We start from the raw sequence: 19,825 nt of genomic DNA on the forward strand, positions 1-19,825 counted from the left end.
GTGAGCTACAACGATCAGGGATGCAATCAAGCAAGTTCTAGACCGACGACAAAGGCATAGAGAGGTTTAGCTTCAGACCCAGGCAATGCCAAACAGCCACCGCAAAGTCACAAGATAGGAATAAATGAGAAGAAGACTCGGCATGCTTGTAACACAAACCGCAAATAGAGACCAAAGTGCACACACGCTTTTGCAAATTCTCATCTGTGGGGAGCTTGGACAACATGAGACGCCAAAAAACAAATGAGTGTGACGGAGGGATGCAAGGACGCCATATCAGAGAGGCCTAATCAAGGTTGGCCGAAGGAGGATGAAGGAATTGGAAAGCCAACTTAGCAGATAGGTTGCCGTCAGGAGCATATAACCAAGCATGCCTATCCGTCAAAGGAGTAACAGGAAGCGTTATTTTAGGAATGTTGTCCGCCACCAAAGGATATTCAAGAATAGAAGGAAGAAGCTCCCACCGACCATTAGTAATAACAGTTTGAAGCTTGGCGGCAAGATGTGGAAACAAATGAGACAGTAAATTGAGAGCAGATGCAAGCGTGACTCACATCCAATTATCCAACCAAAGGTTTATTTTTCCACCGTTACCAATAATCCAGATTGAATTCTCAGAAACCGTAGACACAAACTCCCTCACACCCGGCCAAATAGAAGATTTGAAATAACGGCTTCGCGGGAGACCAAAACAAAGAAAACGGTGCTGAAATAGGCTCGAACATTGTGATTCTTGAGTAAATAGGTTCCAACTCAAATGCAAAAGCAAAGAGGCATTAATAGACCGTGTCGACTTGAGATCAAGACCGCCAGAGTCCCAAGGAAGGCACACTTGGTTCCAAGAAACCGTACAAATTTTGCGAGTATTAATATCACCACTCCAAACAAATTTTTTAGTCCACCTATCAAGCACATGTAACAAACGAGCAGGCCAACGGTAGATGTGAAAAGAGTAAACCAACATACCGTGTACTATTGATTTCACCAATTGAACCCGGCCCATAATAGATAAAAGGACACCTTTCCATGTTGCAAGCTTAACCTTGATGCGATCTACAATCGGTTGGAAATGAATACACTTTGGCTTACCTTGGAAGATGGGGCAGCCTAGATATTGGAAAGGCAAAATACCAACCGTAAATCCTGACATTTGCGCCAACATATTTCTCCGGGCAACAGTCATAGCACCAGTAAACATTTTACTCTTCTCAAAGTTAACAAACTGACCTGAAGCTTCAGAATAAGCGTGAAATACTCGCAGGAGGCAGCGAATATTTCTTTTCAAACCAACACAACAAATAAAGACGTCATCCGCATAAAGAATATGAGCCGGCAAAGACATACCCCGACAATAAGTCATTGGTTGCAAGGAATTAGAAATTCTTTCCATCTCCAGAGCTCTACTTAGCACTTCCTCGACAAGACAGAAAAGAATCGGGGAAAGAGGATCCCCCTGACGCACACCTCGCTTACAAGGAAAATAACCAACAGCATTGCCATTAAATAAAATAGATAAATGAGCTGAGTGCAAAATTTCCAAAATCCAATTACAAAATAAATGAGAGAATCCAAACTGCCTTAGGACATCTAATAAAAAATTCCAGTCAAGCGTATCGAAAGCCTTACGAATATCTACTTTCATGGCTATGTTACCCCCAAATTGCTTCTTTGTTAACAAGTTAATTACCTCAGAAGCCAAAATAATACAATCTAATATATTGCGGTCTCTAACAAATCCTCGCTGCTGAGGAGAAATAATACGCATATGATGGCCACCCTCTCTGCTAGAATCTTCGTGATAATTTTGAACTGAAAGTTCGCCAAAGCTATAGGACGGAAATCTCCCATGGAAGAAGCCCCTGGAATTTTCGGAATCAAAACTAGAATATTTGCATTCAAATTCAGCGCAAGAACACCTGTATAGAAGAATTCTTGAACCGAACTCACAACATCCACCACCACTATGTCCCCAAAAAAATTGATAAAAATGAGCCCCAAAACCGTCAGGGCCAGGGGCGCCATCCACATTCAAACCAAACACCGCATTTTTAATCTCATCAAGTAACGACATCGCAGTCAAAGCAATATTTTCCTCCTCCAAAACTAACTTCGGGATAACTCTCGCGACAATCCCATTAGAAATACAATCATTATTACCGCCAAATATATCTTGGAAGTAACCAACAACATATGCTTCCATTTGTGTTGGATCCGTAATGCGGACATCTCCATCCTGAAGCAAAGTAATAGGCTTGATGGAAGATTTTATTTGAGCCATTATATGAAAATAAATCGTATTTCGGTCACCAAAAATAAAACTTTGATTCCTGGCCTTCTCCCTCCAAAATTGATCTTGAAAATTCATAGCTCTCATGAGGGTCAATTGCGCCTGTAATTCCTGAGCATGCAAGGACGTGTCCAGACCCTCAATATCAATCAAGGCCTGGATACGCTCAACCTCATCGGTCGCAAGCTTAACCTGCCTTTGAACATTGCCAAAAACAGATTTGTTCCAAACAGAAAAAGCATCTTTTACTCGTAACAATTTCATTTGTAAACGATGCTTAGATCCCACAACCTCTTTTTTCCAAATATTCAACAATAAAGGTCTACAATCAGCATGAGTTGTCCAAGTTTTAAAAAATTTAAAGGACGCAGTCTTTCGGACGAAAGAAAATTCTGAATGCACCAGCAAAGGATGATGGTCCGAGTGAGTCCTCACTAATGCCGTACACGAAGTAACTCCCCACAGATCAGTCCAAGCTTCATTACAAATAGAACGATCAAGACGTTGAAAAACAGAATCATAATATAACCTTCCGTTGTTCCAAGTATATTGCACACCATTTGTATGAAGATGCAGCAAGAGATTAGCATTAGACCAGGAAAGGAAATCATTGCAAGAGATGGATGATGGAAGGCGACGACCCCTTTTCTCATGCGCACCAAGCACTGCATTAAAATCCCCCAAAAAAATCCACGGAGCATGATAAGAGTTCTGCAAAGCCGTCAAATCTGCCCACAATTGTCGACGTAAAATATAGGAAGTACTAGCATAAACACCAGCAATATAAACTTTTGTACCCCTACAAATATGCTTCAATACCAGACACTGAGAAGAAGTAAAAACAACTGTAAAAGTACAAGTAGAGCCCCAAACTGCCCAAAGATTAGGAATCAGAGGATCTCTTTTATTTTCAACATAATTAGTAACATTAATACTCCGCCAATACCAAGGAGGAATAGAATCATAAGACACCATCGATTCAGCAATAAAAATCAAAGATGGTCTATTTACACGGCATAATTCTGACAACGCGATTACGGACTCATTATTTCCAATACCCCGAATGTTCCAATAAATAATATTCATTGAGGTTTCGGAAGGGGACCCAATGAGCGGGTTTGATAGGCAGTCGAAGTAGAACCCTTCAATGTTTTGTTCCCTTTCTTTTTCTTGGATAAGACTGGCACAAAGGGCACATCAGACTCGGCAGCCTTTGCCAACCAATCATTCATATAATTAACTTTCCTTTGCAACGTCGGATCAACAGTCACGTTAGAAGAAATAACTACACTATTTACATCTAGAGATTTTACCGTAACTGGAGATAAAAATGTTTCATAATCAGTTCCAATGTCATTTCTAACAACCTCATCTGAAATATATTGAAAGGTAATAGAGTGTTGTTGATTATTTACCATAGTTTCCGGAGGAGTTGTGACTGCTGGTGCAGAATGTATGTTACCCTCATCCCTAGCCTGAGCTTCAGCCACATCAGCATGTAAATTGGCTTCCAAAGCTATAAATGCTTCAGTTGAGTTGAGATCATGTGCTGGTACTTCCTTAGAAATTGACTGCTGATGTTGTTGTGAGACATTATTAGGCTGCTCAACATCACGGCTGCTGATGTTGTTGAGAGACATCACTTGACACCTCATGTGGCTGCTGGTGCTGATGCGGAGGAGCTTGAGTTTCCACCTCTATTGTAGGAACAGGAGGTGGAACTGTTGGTGGAGCTTGAAATGTTGTAGAAGAACATATGCCAGCTGGGTTATCCTTTAACGGAACCCATTCGATTCTTTTTTGTTGGAACCTACTTTTTCCCTTGAACAATCTTTTCCTTGTCTACATTGCTGTCCTATTCTTTCCGGGGATAAAGCCGTCGACAAGCAGAAACAGCATGGCCTATGTTTTGACAATGTGTGCAAAAATCCGGCATACGCTCGTAAACAACCTCAACAGGAAACACAAAGCCATCTCTTTCAACAATAATTTCATAGAATATCTTGCGAGTAAAATCCATATCTACAAGAATTCTAGCATAATGCCCAAACAACCGATTGGTAGTCGCATTGTCTATTAGAAGCGGGGTGCCAACCGCATTTGCAATCTCACGGAGGGTTCTCTCCATCCAATATTCCTGAGGCAGTTCCATAAGTCGAATCCAAACCTGAGCATGGGAATTGCGTTGATTATGCATATTAAAATCCTTAGCCCATTCGCAAAGTCGTAGTACACCAGGTTTCAAATTAACGGTGCCCGCAGCCCAAACAATTCTCTTATCGTTCTCAGTTGCAAAGAAAAATTCGTAATAACCTCGGCCTAACGACGTCATGCTCCAGTTGGCTGTCGTTTTCCAAACCTTCTGTAGTTTCGTCTGAATATCCGTTTTTGTATAAGGTTTATCGCCTTTGTTCAAAATCAGTCGTCCCCGCAAGTTATGCTTGCATACTGCCGTGCCTTTCTCATAAACTTCTTGCGTGATTTTGACACTCACTTGTTCCCCTCTAATTAGAGGCTGAGGCAGATTATCATTGGAGGCCATATTGGTGGACCCGATCAAAGCCTATGCAAAGGAAACAGGCGGTGCAGCAGCTGTTGGAAGCGTTGCAGCCCGCGGAGCTGTGGGCAATGGTGCTGGACGCGACAACTTAGCCTGCCAGTCAAACATGGCAGCTGAACTCGCAAGAAAAGATAGGTCGGTAAAAGTGGAGGTGAAAGAACTAACAATACGGTTCAAAGGTATGGAGAAAACGTGAATCAACCTTTGTAATACCCGCAAGCATCAACGCGACTGCGTTTCCTCAATTTTATTGATCCCTAATGTCAGTTCGTGATTCTAGAAGGTGGTGATGGGCGGCCGGAATAAGGAAACCGTGGTGGTTCACCAAACCCTAGCAGATTTGAATTTTTGTTTTCAAATCTCAATGTTCCATCATACTCAAATCATCCCGCTTTCTTCTAACTCTTCATCTAACCAAAATTAAATACTTAAATAGGAAACTCAACAATTAATCACTTATGTAAAACAACTTATGCTTCTACCAATCCAAACCTGCATGATCAATTCAAATCCTCACATGCACAACTCAAACTTCCACCTTTGCTTCTGGTAACTCATTCCAAGCACAATTAGAACCACAACCTATCACACAATGCACTTGTAATTCTATCTGACTTGAATTTGCAAAACCTCCAAGTAACCAAAGAGAAGGATAGGCACAGTTTGGGAGAATAGATGAGAAATGGAATGAAATCAAGCTTGCATAAAGTGTCAAATGTGACATGGGTCGTGTTGGTTCACTTGCATGTTGATTTTAATCAATTTTTAGTAGGAAGAGATAAAGATTGGTTGGGAAGGGATGCAACCGAGAGAGAGAACAGGAGGGGGTACAATCTGATTAATGAAAAAAGAATAGGAAAGAATGAGGGGAAAAAGTAAGTTTTGTCCTTTTATAGTCTTAAGTCTAAATTACCAAATTGGCCCTTTTCTTTAGCAGTTACTTTAGACACACTAAACTGACACAGATAACTGACAGGGTTAATGCACGATATTACATAATAGATAACATTAAATGAAATTCTTGTTCATGGTTCTTAAATAGGAAAGAAAGAAATAAGAACTTTGTTTCCACAAATTGGTGGAAATGTCCATTTCAATGTCTTCAAAGTGTATGACTATTTCAAATTGTAATTGGAAAATGCTATTTATCTAGAAAAATAGCATCAAGAATTTTTCAAGACACATGTGGCAAGTTTTAATTGCATGATTTATTTGTCCACTTCCTATTTTTCAGTTACACCTCCTTGAATTGTGGCAAATAGTGCATTGTGATTGGTTGCTTTTTATTCTTGAAGAATTCTTGATGTTTTTTTTCTAGAGATATAGCATTGCATTGTACTTCAATTAATAAATTTTGGGGGAATTAGTCATTTTAGTCCATGAATAGGAAAGAAGTAGTCACTTTAGTCGCTGAATGCAGAGAAATTGCAAAACAGTTTCTGAATGTAGACTCTGTTGGCCAATTCAGGGACTAAAGTGACGAACGGTGTCTACATTCAGGGACTAAATTGACTAACGGAGTCTGCATTCAGGGACTAAATTGACTAATAGAGTCTACATTCATGGACTATTTTGCAATTTATTTGCATTCAATGACTAAAGTGACGACTCATTTTCTATTCAGGGACTAAAGTGACTAATTCCCCATAAATTTTGTTATGTATAAAATAATTTAATCCAAATTCCGTATCAGTAGCTTGATGTGATTAAAAATAAAACCCTCTAGCAAAACAACAACAAAACCCAAAAGTATAACTATGAATTATACCAAGTAAGTCAACAGGTAAATCACATTGAAACTTTGTTATATTCCTATTAAGGAAAACTTGATTTCATTTTGATTTTAGCGTTAATTCCTTAGATTAACTTGAGTCTTTGGTCACCACCAAAAAAATAAAAAATTTAGTCTTTGGTCTCCTCGCAATTCGTGTCACTCCGTTTCATACCAAACCAACTCCTTCAAAATTATTCCAGCAAGGGACAAACACAAGGTAAAAAAGAATGAATAAGAGGGGTTTTATTCAACATTCTAAATTCTAGATATTTTAAACAATAACAAAATAGTCACTTTTATATTTGGGATAGTCTCTTCCTAAGTTTTCTTACTAAATTTTATGTGATATATATATATATATATATATATATATATATATATATATATATATATATATAGTTCTTGTAAAAAATTAGTTTCATTATTTACCTGATGGTATGGAGTTTACTAGCATATATCCAGGTGATAACTCAACTTTGTTGGTTGTGTTCCTTGCTTTTGAAATTGATGTAGTGGTGGCTAATAGTGATAGTAATAAGAGTCGAGATCCAAATTGTTTTAATTTCTCCTTCCGTAAAAGGGTATGACCCCTTCTAAAGGGTGAAGTGGGAGTTATATTGACTAGTTATTCTCCCACATAGAGTTGTCGTTAAGTTTTTTTATCTTATTTATCACCCTTATTCCTAATGTTGAATTTCATCTTGGTATAGAGGATTTCCGCAATATTTCCCCCTTTTGGTGTATAAAGTAGTGGCTAAAGTTTTTTCCAAAAGATTGACGAAGGTTATGAATAAAATAATCTTGTCCAATTTATCAAATTTTATTAAAAGGAGACAACTAGAGGATGGTGTGGTGGTGGTTAACAAAATCATTGATCTCATTAAGAAGTCTACGAAGTAGTTCCTCATATTTAAAGTCGACTTTGAGAAGGTGCGTGATTTAGATAATTGGAGTTTCCTCAATTATATGATAAAGAGGTTCAGTTTTGGTTGTAGGTGGCAAAGTTTTATTTGGAATTATGTCTTCTCAAGGAACCACCATGTGTTGGTGAATGGTTGTCCAACTAAAATAATTAATATCCAAAAGGGTCTATAGAAAGAGGGAATCTCTAGATCCATTTATTCTTCTTCTTGTGGCTTACGGGTTGAGTGGTGCAATAAGGAATTCATGAGAGTGTAGTTTGTAATTTAAGTTTTTGATGGGTACCCCCGTTAGGGGTGGGAATGAGCCGGGCCGAGTCGGGCTTTACTTAAATAGGCTAAGCCTGGTTGAAAAAACTAAGGCCTAAGCCTTGACCTTTTACCTGTCAAAGGCTTTATTTTAAGCCTGACCTGACCTTTTTAAAAGTCTGGCCTGACCTATTAGCCTGTTTAAAAGTCTAGTTTATGTTACAAATTTTAAACAGAGTCTGTTCATCAATTTTTTTCCTTTCAATTTGTGCAACGTACTTAATATAGAGATAAACATTAATTAAACACATATTAAACTAATGAAACACAATTGTAAAATTTATAGATGGATAAAAACTCAAGAATAATCATGTATGATAACATCAAGGATTTCGAACGTAATCTAATAACCATACTTGACCTTAGACATATCAGTAGCAAGCCTTAACAGTTCACACAAATATATATAAATACATCAGTAGCAAGCCATACAAAAAAATACTGAAATAATAATAATAATTGTGGTATGAGAATTTGAAGGATCAGTAATTTTATATATATATATAATAAATATGGAAAAATGTAATATACTCGTATACGGGCCGGCCTGATAGGCTTGATAGGCTTTTTCATAAGTCTAAGCCTGGCCTAATTAAATTAATAGGCTTTTTAAAAAGCTCAAGCTTGACCCATTTATTAAACGAGGTAGGCCGAGCCGGGCTTTTAGTAGGCCAAGCCATAGGCCCCTGACGAGCGGCGTGGCCTATTCCCACCCCTAACCCACGTCTTGGCCTCCATCCACCTTTATTATGCATATAATACCATTTCCATTGGTGAAGAAAATGTGGATAATCTTTGGAATCTTAAAGAAATTTGATGATGCTTCAAATTCTCGTTAGTGCTTCTTGTTAAATTTGAAAACAATAGTGTTATGTGTGTAAATGTCAATATATCTTTCAGATTTTTTCATTGTAGAGAAAGGACAATTCCTTTCATTTATCTTGGTCTTCTGGTTGGCATCTGTTGATTGATATCATATCCAGGATATTAGGTTACTGGAGTAATAGGTTTGTCACCTTAGGGATAGATTTGACTTCCTCACTTTAGTTCTCAACAACATCCCTATAGATTATCTCTCTTTCATGAAAATGTCATCAAAGGCGTGAAAAAGTATCATTCAACTACAAAGGAGTTTCTCGGGGGAACCAAAGGTGATAATAATATTGCTTGGGTGAGATAGGATGATGTATTTAAGCATATGAGAGGCAGAGAGCTTAAATGAGACATTTTCGGTGTGTGAATGTAAGCCTCCTAGGTAAGTGGGGTGGGAGATTGATCTTTGAAGTGATTATAATGTGAAGGGAAATTCTTTCTACAAGGTATGGCTCATGATATCCATTGTCTTACCATGGAGGCCGAGATAAGGAGTTAAGGTTTTTCTCTCAGTGGGGTAAGGTCGTGTCATTGTACAAATCACACTATATTGCTTCAACGAATAGTTGAAGAAATGGGTGAAATACAAGACAAGACTACCATAATCTATAGTGATAACAAATCATCAATTGCAATCACAAGGAAACTAGTGCATCACATTAAAATAAAACTCATAGCAATCAAATATCCCTTTATAAGAGAAGCAGAAGCGACTAAACAGATCCAGCACGAGCATTGCACTACAGACGACCAAATGGCAGACATATTCACAAAGGCATTACCAAGACCAAGATTTGAGCTACTACCAACTATGCTAGGAGTTACTGAAATATGCAGCAAGAATGAGTGTTAAAATGTGATTGTAGAATTCTCTAGAATGCACACTAATAACTTATAGAATGTTAAGAATTGATGTACATGTCTAGATTTCTCTAGACTAGTTTAGTATATTTTAGAGTTAATTAATACTACACATGTTGTAAGAAATGTCATGACGAATCTAGAAAGAACTATCTAGAATATGACATTCACACCTATAAATAGGCAAGCGTGTACTCATTTGGAGAGCAATACAATCTATTCTTGCTCCAAACCCTCTCACTACTTACTACTATATTTCAACTATCAACTAAATCCTTCTACACTATTCAACTACACTCTAAACTTATACTACTACCCAAACTACTAACACTTTTTCTCTCCTTTACTGGAGTTTCTTGAAAATTCAATTTCTAATGTCACACCCCATACTTGTTCAAAAAAAAAAAAAATGTCACACCCCATAAATTATTTTATGTCTCAATTATCTCTTTAAAGATTTTTTATTTTATTTTTCGGTATATAAAAGTTACAAATTTTAGACTTATTCGATTTTACACACATTTCTTCCTTTAATGATGAAATATCACGTCACAGAGACTGGCCAAAGAAAGGGAATGTCGAAACATAGTACAATGAAGGTATTTCATTAGAGAGGAGATTGCACCAAAGGTTGATGAGAATTCATTACCTAATAAATTAAAAGTAAATAAAAATCAATAAATATAAACAACATGTAATCAAGTAATAGGTTAAAAATTACCAAAAAAATGGATATGGTGGACCAATAGGTGAGTGAATGTCCAAGGTAGAAATAACATTAAAAGTGGAATGATGATTATTTCTAGTGGGAAGTTGAAATACTTGAAAGAGGTAATAGATAACATTAAATGAAATTCATCTTCATGGTTCTTAAATAGGTAAGAAAGAAATAAGAACTTTGTTTCCACAAATTGGTGGAAATGACCATTACAATGTCTTCTAACTGTATGACTATTTCAAATTGTGGTTCTTAGTACCCCATTGTACTGAAATTAATAAATTATGTTATTTATAAAATAATTTAAGCCAAATTCCGTATCAGTAGTTTGATGTGATTAAAAATAAAACCCTCTGGCAAATTAACATTAAAACACAAAAATATAACTATGAATTAGACCAAGTAAGTCAAATATATAGTTTTAGGTAAATCACATTGAAATTTTATTATATTCCTATTAAGGAAAACTTAATTTTATATTTGAATTTAGCATTAATTCCTTAGATTAACTTTAGTCTTCGGTCACCACCAAAAAAAGAAAACTTCAGTCTTTGGTATCCTCTCAATCCGTGTCACTCCTTTTCATACCAAACCAACTCCTGCAAAATTATTCCAGCAAGGGACAAACACAAGGTAAAAAAGAATGAATAAGATGGATTTTATTTAACATTCTAAATTCTAGATAATTTAAACAATAACAAAATGCTCACTTTTATAGTTGAGATAGTCTCTTCCCAAGTTTTCTTGCTAAATTTATGTGATATATATATATATATATATATATATATATATATATATATATAGTTTTTGTCAAAAAATTAGTTTCAATATTTACCTTTCAAAATTTAGGGTTTAGGGTATGGGACAAGCGTATTCAAAGTGTTTTAGAGGTTCGTGTTGAGATTGTTGTTTACTTCTCTAGGCATTTCTTCAAGGGTATGTAGGACCTCCAGATGCTTGATGGTAGGACCTCCAGATTGTTGTTTAGTTCTTGATGGTGTTGTGAAGGTGGTAGGTAATGGTCTTATTACCACTTTCTAGCATGATATTTGGGAGGGGGAATCCCTCGCTTAAAGATCAGTTTCCTAGGGTTTTTAGGGGTTTTTGAGAAACAAGAGTGGCATGTAGGGGTGATGAGAAATTGGGTGGAGAATATCTAGGTTTGAGATCTCGATGTAAGGACTGGTTTGTTCGCTTGGGATATTGATCTCCTGATGGTCTTCTAACGTCTCATAATAACATAACTATGTCTGTTGCAACATATTATTGGACCTAGAATTATGACCTTTCTAGGATTTGTTCACTACTCAGTTGAGTAGGTTTATATGGTCTTCTATGACGGGTATTTTGCCAAGGGAGGGAAAACGATGGGAGAGATCAATCTCATAGATTATGTGTGAAAATCGTGTAGGCATTATAAGATTGGTTTTTCCTCTTGCCAGCTCCTCTAGATAGGGTGCCTACGCGCCAAAACCTCTTCCTGTGTAGGGTGATTGTGGGTCCTAGTTGTGATTTTTGTGTGTTTTATGTTACTCTGGTGGAGTCATCGGCTAACTTTTTCTCTCCTTGTAATTTAGCTCTACATGTCCGGTACAATATAATTAGGAGGTTAAGTTGGTAGTTCATGTTACCTCCCGACCTTTTTGGTATTTTTCAAAGGTTATAGGCTTGACTTTATAGTTTCCCATAGAGATATACCAGTGTGGAGCTTCTTGTGGATATGGTTAAATTTTGTTCAAGGAAATCGTTCCTTTCTAAGCGTTCTAGCAACCCATGTCCCTTCTACGAATGGGACATGAAACCAGTAATGTGCTAGAATAATTAGGGTCCGGTGGAGGGGTCCAATTTAGATTCACGATGGTTCTGGTTTAGTTGTCTTCTCTTAGAGGACTTGTCATCTTGCTCTTGCGATGTTTAGGGAAGGTGTTTACTAGGCGTGGGGTTATGGAAGGTTGTCCGAGGCTTTGGTGTTTTCGTGTTTTTAGTTAGTCTGTCTTTTTTGTTTTTGTTTTTGGTTCTCACCTACTATGGTGTTTTGTGGTTGACATGCTCCTCCTTAGAGTTGGGTACTTCTTGTACTCCTTGTATGTTCTTCCCCGTTTTGGGTTTTAATAAATATATAAATATATAAATATATATATATATATATATATATATATATATATATATATATATATGAGAACGGATCCATTGACTCCAAGAGTAAGTCTCTAAAGTTACTCTAAATCATATCCCTTGATCTTAATATGACTGAATGGTCTTAATTAATTATTAATATTATTATGGTGAGGATGTTTTACTCATTCTTTCTCTCCAAACTTACAGCCACCTGCATCCATGATCCTACAACTTTCTTTTTTGTTTAAACGAATCACTCCTTTCTCCTCCCAATTGTAACGAATGAATCATGCCATCAATTGCAAGGATTTTTTTTCAATCAAAACTTATTACAAGTTAATGAATGGCCTTAATATTAACAAATGAATCTCAACCACCTGCATCAATGTCCCTAGAACAAATCACTATTGATATGTTTTCTTTCCGATTCCCCTACTCTTTCAGATTTCAGATATGTGTATGATGTTTGCTCATACCAAAGTGTAGGTTATTCTTCAAAATAGGTATGCATTACACATTGATCAAAAAAGGTATATCAACTATCAAGAATTACCTAATTACATCTGTGAAATTATAATAACCTAATCCCTTCATAAAAAAGAAAAAACAAAAACCTAATCCCTTGAGATAGGGAGTTATGAAGATCAGAGCTATGAAAATATGAGACGTCTTCATTTGGTGTTTTCCAGTTGAATAATTAGGTTGAGGGTGTAGAAAAATCCCACCATAAGAATTATTAATAATTAATCATGATCATTAATTAATATTAAAATTGATGGTCAATGGATCCCTTCTAGAGACTTCTCTTGGAGTTAATGGATCCCTTATATATATATATATATATATATATATATATATATATATATATATATATATATATATATATATATATATATATACACACACACATATGATAGGATCAAATGAGGTGTCAAAGTTAATTTGACGCCAAAGACACCAAATCATTACCGTTAATTTCATTTAATCTAAAGGCTCATATCTATTCACTTCATGAGTTACATGATAATTTTAATATCCTAATTAATGGTAATCTTTACCAATAAGGTAATTAACAGTGCTTCTTATTCTTTTCTTATTTCTGCATCTCTTTTCAACACCGAGTCTGATACCTTTGCTCAGTTCCATACATGTCCCGAAGCAGCAGATTTTAGAAGATGAACATCAATGGCATATGGCTATACAATCATTTCCATCGAAGCATAGCATCCATATGTTCTTTTGAATTTTTTATAAATTTTAATAATTGAAGGTGTAAATAAGCACAATCTCATCATTGTTGTATCTCATTATCGTTCATTTAGATTTATTTTTTGCAAACTCAATACAATGTTATTGGATTAAGTAATAGAAAAGCATCGAAGCAAAATTGGGAGAGAGAAAATCAAATAGCAGAGATTAAGGGAATTTTTTTGTTGGTAAAGATCACAATTAATTACCTTATTGGTCAATTAGGGTAAAAGAAATTATCATGAAACTCATTAAATGAATAGATGTGAGCCTTTATATTAAATGAAATTAACATGATTTGGTGTCACATTAACTTCTATACACATATATATACACATTGTCATTAAACACAAAAAGATCTCAAAATGAGCTATGAATGCTTGTAAATTGCGTACCTGTCTACAAACTGGGCAAGTTTTACTCATACTCATCCATTCGTATATACAGCTAAGGTGATAATGGTGACAGCACCGTGTAGCAATCTTAGGGTTTTCATTGGTATAATCTGCAACACATATATAGGACACTAATTTGAACAATGTAACTCTTAAATCACATCAAAATAGTGTCATGGAACACAATAGAAAGAAAAAAAAAAGAGGTCCATATTAACCTTGATTGGGGTCTACCCTTAAACTATTCTCCTACTTTTTATATAATTATTTGTTTTATTAAAAATGGTATGGATCCACCCCTCAATTTTTTGTAAGAGGTCCATATTAACCTTACCGAGCATTCATATATGCATTCAAACATCTATAGTTTTTTTTTTGTTACAAGGCTAAACGAAATGCTCTCAAAATAAAAAAAAAAAAGGCTAAACTAAATGAAAAACATAACAAAAAGGGAAAAAAACAGAAGCACGAAAGCTACTCTTTAGAGGAGAAAGCTATAGCAGCGTCCAACCTAAGGAAAACATCTCTAATTTAGTAAAGAAATAATCTCTAGTTTTAAAATGAAAGATTAATTTATTTCCTTAATTCGGACTGTTAAAATTCAACTTTTATTAAATAATTATTATTGTAAAATGGTTACAACCAAAATAAAAATCAATATTTGTCAAAACATATTAGACAATAAATAATATCAATATTTTTCAAATAAAACTAAAAGTCAATAAATAAAGGATCACCACCAAAAAAAAGGATCACCACCAAAAAAAGTCAATAAATAAACCAGTTACCTTCAAAACATATAAGACAGTTATCCTTATCAGATGACTCTGTCTCACGTGCCGCATGTTTCAAAGTTGATTTAGCTTCAACATGTGACGCAGAAACTAATTCTGAATTTGCAGCAGCAGGATTCTTTGAAAAAGGAAAGGGTGTAGAAAAAGATCCCATATGTCTATACTGTGAAGAATAGTATCACAAGATAATTAAATTTAAAAAAAAATAAAAATAAAAATAGCTATGATATAAAAAAATCGAGAGTTAAAACTATCATCTTCACTAATTATGAAAACATATTTAGTAATTACTTGGAATCGTACATAAGATAAGAAAGAATGAAAAATATAATGAAAATTACAGAGTAGACATTAGAAGTGTTGAAATCTTGAGTTCCATGATGATGATGGTGATGATAATGATGATGATGGGCAGTTTGTGGAGTCGATCCCCTAAAACAACCATTTACGGCACCCATAATTTAATTTGATATATGTGAGGGAGATAAAAAATTTGGAGAAATACGGAGCTGAATTAATAGGATTTAATTTAACTTCCGTTCCAAAAAAAAATAGGATTTAACTTGAAAATAGGGATTCAAGTGAGCTGAATTAATAGAGTTTAACTAGAAACTAGAAAAGAGGGATTCAAGTATTTTTTGGACAAAAATAAAATTCAAATTTCAATGAGTTAATAAAAAAATCTCTCGCCCTATGTCGCTATGTTAACTGAAATTTTCTTATTTCAAAAAATAAATTTGAAATTCTCCATTTTCAATGAAAATAGAGAAAATAGAGTTCTTCTTTCTTTATCAAATTTTATTAAAATTTTTTTTTTTGAAACTCTCCATCTCTTTCAAAAAATAAATTTGAAATTCTCCATTTTCAATGAAAATAGAGTTTTTCTTTATCAAATTTTATTAAAAAAATAAATTTGAAACTCTCCATCTCAAACTCTTAAATTTGAGATTACTCGTTAAGAAACCGATATAAACGAATAAGGTTGATGCTTTTTTATAGTCAAAACGAGGTTATTCACTTCCAATATTGATTAGAACAATCTCTTCTTTCTCATCCAATGCAATGCAAGCATATCTATGGTGTAAAATGCAAGTCCGATTTTGTATAGAGAGACATTATCACATTACATGTCGATTTTGTAAAAATGAGTTAACCTCGATATCATATCAACATGGAACCAAAGTCTATGGATTCAGACCACTGACCATTTATACACGCATCAAGACCAATAGTGTTGGGCATTAGAGCGTGTATTGGGAAAAATTCAAGTCCCACATTAGAAAAATATGACTCTTTATAAAAGTTTATGACGATAGGCACTCCTCACCTTACAAGTCGGATTTATAAAGATGAATTAGACCCAAAGTTACACAAAATAAAAAAAAAAAAAAAGAAACTATAATTGGGGACATAGATTAAAGGCAAGTTTTCTTCTCATTTTGAAAGAAACAAAGTTAGAATAGAGAAGCTGCTAAAAACAAATTACATAAAAAATAAAACATATTGTAATAACAGAGGTTGAGGAGAGACTCCTCCATTGATGTTTCTAGTGTTTGCCTTCCTCTTGAACCACCAAGTTCAAAATGATCAGTTGTGAATGAGAACTCTTGTATTTATATGCAAGTTTCCAACTGGGTTAGGGTTGAAAAACTGGGCTTTTCCCTAAACCTGCAGAGAAAAAAATAGCAAAGCCCTGTTTCTTCTCGGCCTCGCTCGTGCCCCGCGCCCGGGGTTAGGAGCACCCTTGTGTGTCTACTGAAAATAGTCTTTTTCAACATTGTTTCGCAGACCCAGAGCGCATGGTTTTTGTTTTCCATGCGTTTTTGCCTTTTTTCGTCCTTTTGAGTACTTTCTTCCTCCAAACTTGTCTTGGGACTTGGGACATAATTTCCCCAATTTGTTGTGTCTTCAAATGCCTCTTGAATCTTTATCCATGTCTTCCTAATTCTTCATAAGGTCTCTTACTTTGTCGAACTACATGATTTTTCAATAGAATACTTGCAAAGCATCTACAAATTGCTTGGTTTAGGGAAGAACTATAATTACATGACTCTATATGAAAACATTACAAAATATCCCTTAATATTTAAAAATCCTCTTATTTGGGTCAAATCATTACTAAAATGAGTGAAAAATATGCTGAAAATAATGTAAGATGATCTGTCATCACAGCCCGAAACTTAAATTATTTCTTGTCCTCAAGTAACAAAAAGAATTTTAATTTTAACTTTGCATAATTTTTTTAGACAACATACCTTTCCGAAGAGGTTGCTCAAATCATCATCCATTCAATTTCATGGCATGACTAACTTACCTATTCCATGCAAGCAGGACATGCTTAAAGAAGATAGTTCATGCACTCAACCATAATCTTTTCCAAGATACATGTATGTACATCCTAAAGCCAGTAGGGATGGTAACAACATTTGCCCACTCATGTTTTCATGTGAATGCACCTTGCTATGTACTTGAAGAAATTCTTAACAAACACTTAAGATGATATTATTTACACACTTTAGAGGTCTTTTGGGGTTGTAATGTGGCTTAGAGTAAGGTGGTTAGTAACCGGCAAAATGGTTGGTTATTATATTGCACTTATCTCCCATAATGAACAAGAAATTGAGTGACTGCATTTCCTAAGACATCTAATTAGTGCCTATTTGGGATTTTATAATTTTAATTAGTCTTTGGTGTTAATAAGTTGTTTTAAACTAGTAAGGCTTGTTGTGGATGTTTGATGATACGAGATGAGGAATGGCACTGAAGATATAGGAAGTTGCAGCGTGGATTAGCAGTGTTTCATTGAAGATTTGGAAAGATGCAGCTCCCTGGATCGCTAGTCGGGTCGTATAACCAATACGGACCCGGGAGACTGCTTCTGGCCATTACTTAAGAAGTAAAAATTGTGAGCTCGCGCCAATGATAGGAAACCTAGGAATAATAGAGAATATGCTTGGAGTAGGTAGGATATGATAATGAAAACTCATGTGTAAAATAAGCAAAGGGTACAACTTGTAGTGGTTGACCTTGACCTATAAAAGGGCAACCATGTGTTGGTGCTAAGGGTCCGAATTTTTTTTTTTTTACTGAATTGGATATGCCAAATTCTAGCTAGGGTCAACAGCTTTAGAGTTCTCACTCCATCTCACCTTCTCCATAGACAATCATGGGTGATAGTTCTTAGAGTATTATAGTTAGATTACTTGGTTATGATTTTACTCCTCTAAGGATTGTTATCTTGTACTAGCTTTATTTAATATTTTAATTTAGCTTTTCATGTTTTCATTTATGTTTATCTTCATCTTCAACTCCAAGGTTCAACTCACCATGAGCTAAACCCCTTGTTGTTTATACATGGTGAGGTTATGATACCCTTAACTTGCGATTTTTAAAACTATAGCTTTGTCTTTCTTTCAAACAAACTGATTTAACTCAAAATCTTAAGAAGTAATAATTAATCACCTTTACTTCTAATGTTATAGTTCCTTGAGACCAAAAGGATATGGGAATGGAAAATGTTTGTTTGAGTACTAGATCTCGGAGGAGGATTCAGACGCTGAGATCTAACTAGGACTCTTATGATAGGCCATAGGCTCAGCAGAATAACACTTCGGTGGGAAATATTGAGATCCTAACCTAGCAACGTTGCATGTTAAGTTTTGTGTGGTTGTACACCGAAAGGTATGTCTTCATGGGATTAACACGAAGGAACACTTCCAGTTGCCACCAAGTTGCCAGAAAGTCGTAGAAAGCTATAACTATGTAAATCTTAGTAAAAGTCTCTTATAACTAAACTTATTTTAAACCAAACTTTTTACTTTGAGAATTTCTAAATCTTTTTAACAGTTTTCCCAAACATTAAATTTTATATTTACTGTTGTGACAAATGAATTATTTTATTTTCTTGCAAACAAGTTTTCTATTGGAAAGCTATAGAAAGTCGTAGCTCCACAGTCCATGTGGGATCGATATCTTTTTAAACTATAACTTGGATAGTGTATACTTGTACTAAGTCTTTCCATCTCAAAATACTCAAAGTGTTTTGGGAGACACCAAATTTTTGGTGTCGTTGCCGGAACTGTAAGGTTTTATAGTTTTTAATTGTTTTTCATTAGGCAGTTGTTCAAGTCCAAGACGAATCCAAATCTAGAGGAGCTAGATCTCAACTATATATAGTGCTACAACTCCAACAAGTCTAGCTCAGTGGAAGATACATCAGTGAACATGATGAACAACAACAACACCATAGACATGGTGAATGGTAAAGATAGGTCTATCAGTGTATGCTGTGTTTGATCCAATAAAACTTCACACCAACATAGTGAGGCTAGAAGTCACTACTACTAAGTTTGAATTCAAGCCTATCATGTTCCTGATGTTGTAAATCATTGGCAAATTTTCAGGAGCAGCCACAAATGATCCTTAATTATCTACACTTGAAGCAAGAAAAAATGTTTAAGATTTCAGGAAAAAATCTCAAAAAACAAAAAACTATTTTATTTTGAAATTATTATGGAATCATTAATATTTGTTTTATTTAGTTTATACCACAAAAAAATTCTTCGGTCCATACTATTTGGATCATTGAGATTTGATCATTATTTTTAAAGTTTTTAATGATATTCTTTTATAACAATCGTTTGATTTTTTTCTTTACATAACAAGACATTTATACATTTATGTTATCATTTTACTAATTATTATTAGAATAAATAATAAATAATTGTTTCTTAATTTTATTTTATATACAGGAAAACCAAAATACGTTGAGTTGATAAATAAATTCGTTATATGCTTTGACAATAATTTGTAGATAAATCGATGTACAAATAATTTCCATTAATAATTAAAAGTTTAAAAATTGTAATCAAAATTAAACAAACATAATAAAATATACACACACGTTAGCGTAGTAAAAAGAGCGGACAGACGGACAAAATAGTGTCCGTCTTTCCGCTAGTACACTAT

General features: G+C 34.9%; 2 protein-coding genes across 2 annotated transcripts; both read right to left on the reverse strand.

The window, feature by feature from the left end:
* Positions 1–4,142: 4,142 nt before the first annotated feature.
* Positions 4,143–4,829, reverse strand: LOC146921931 (uncharacterized). The gene has a single exon (XM_085711410.1). It carries the CDS (start codon positions 4,827–4,829, stop codon positions 4,143–4,145), a length of 687 nt encoding a protein of 228 aa, XP_085567536.1.
* A 5,892-nt stretch (positions 4,830–10,721) lies between these two features.
* On the reverse strand, positions 10,722–15,361 carry LOC146921932 (E3 ubiquitin-protein ligase). The gene is made up of 4 exons (XM_085710806.1): positions 15,199–15,361; positions 14,852–15,020; positions 14,064–14,173; positions 10,722–10,901 (listed from the first exon to the last, which is right to left on the reverse strand). Exons 1-4 carry the CDS (start codon positions 15,313–15,315, stop codon positions 10,875–10,877), a joined length of 423 nt encoding a protein of 140 aa, XP_085566932.1. The 5' UTR covers positions 15,316–15,361; the 3' UTR covers positions 10,722–10,874.
* Positions 15,362–19,825: the final 4,464 nt, after the last annotated feature.

The sequence above is a fragment of the Medicago sativa genome, chromosome 5, assembly GCF_051527215.1.
Source record: "Medicago sativa cultivar Bolivia chromosome 5, Bolivia_mono, whole genome shotgun sequence".
In the NCBI taxonomy this organism is placed as follows: Eukaryota; Viridiplantae; Streptophyta; class Magnoliopsida; order Fabales; family Fabaceae; genus Medicago; species Medicago sativa.

Excerpts from the sequence above, each read along its gene's own strand:
- LOC146921932 (XM_085710806.1), bottom strand. The coding sequence starts at position 15,315 with ATGGGTGCCGTAAATGGTTGTTTTAGGGGATCGACTCCACAAACTGCC. Across the intron at positions 15,021-15,198 it reads ACACTTCTAATGTCTACTCT|TATAGACATATGGGATCTTT; the intron begins GTAATTTTCATT and ends TATTCTTCACAG. Across the intron at positions 10,902-14,063 it reads CTTGCCCAGTTTGTAGACAG|GAGTTGGTTTGGTATGAAAA; the intron begins GTACGCAATTTA and ends ATAATTTTGCAG.
- LOC146921931 (XM_085711410.1), bottom strand. The coding sequence starts at position 4,829 with ATGGCCTCCAATGATAATCTGCCTCAGCCTCTAATTAGAGGGGAACAA.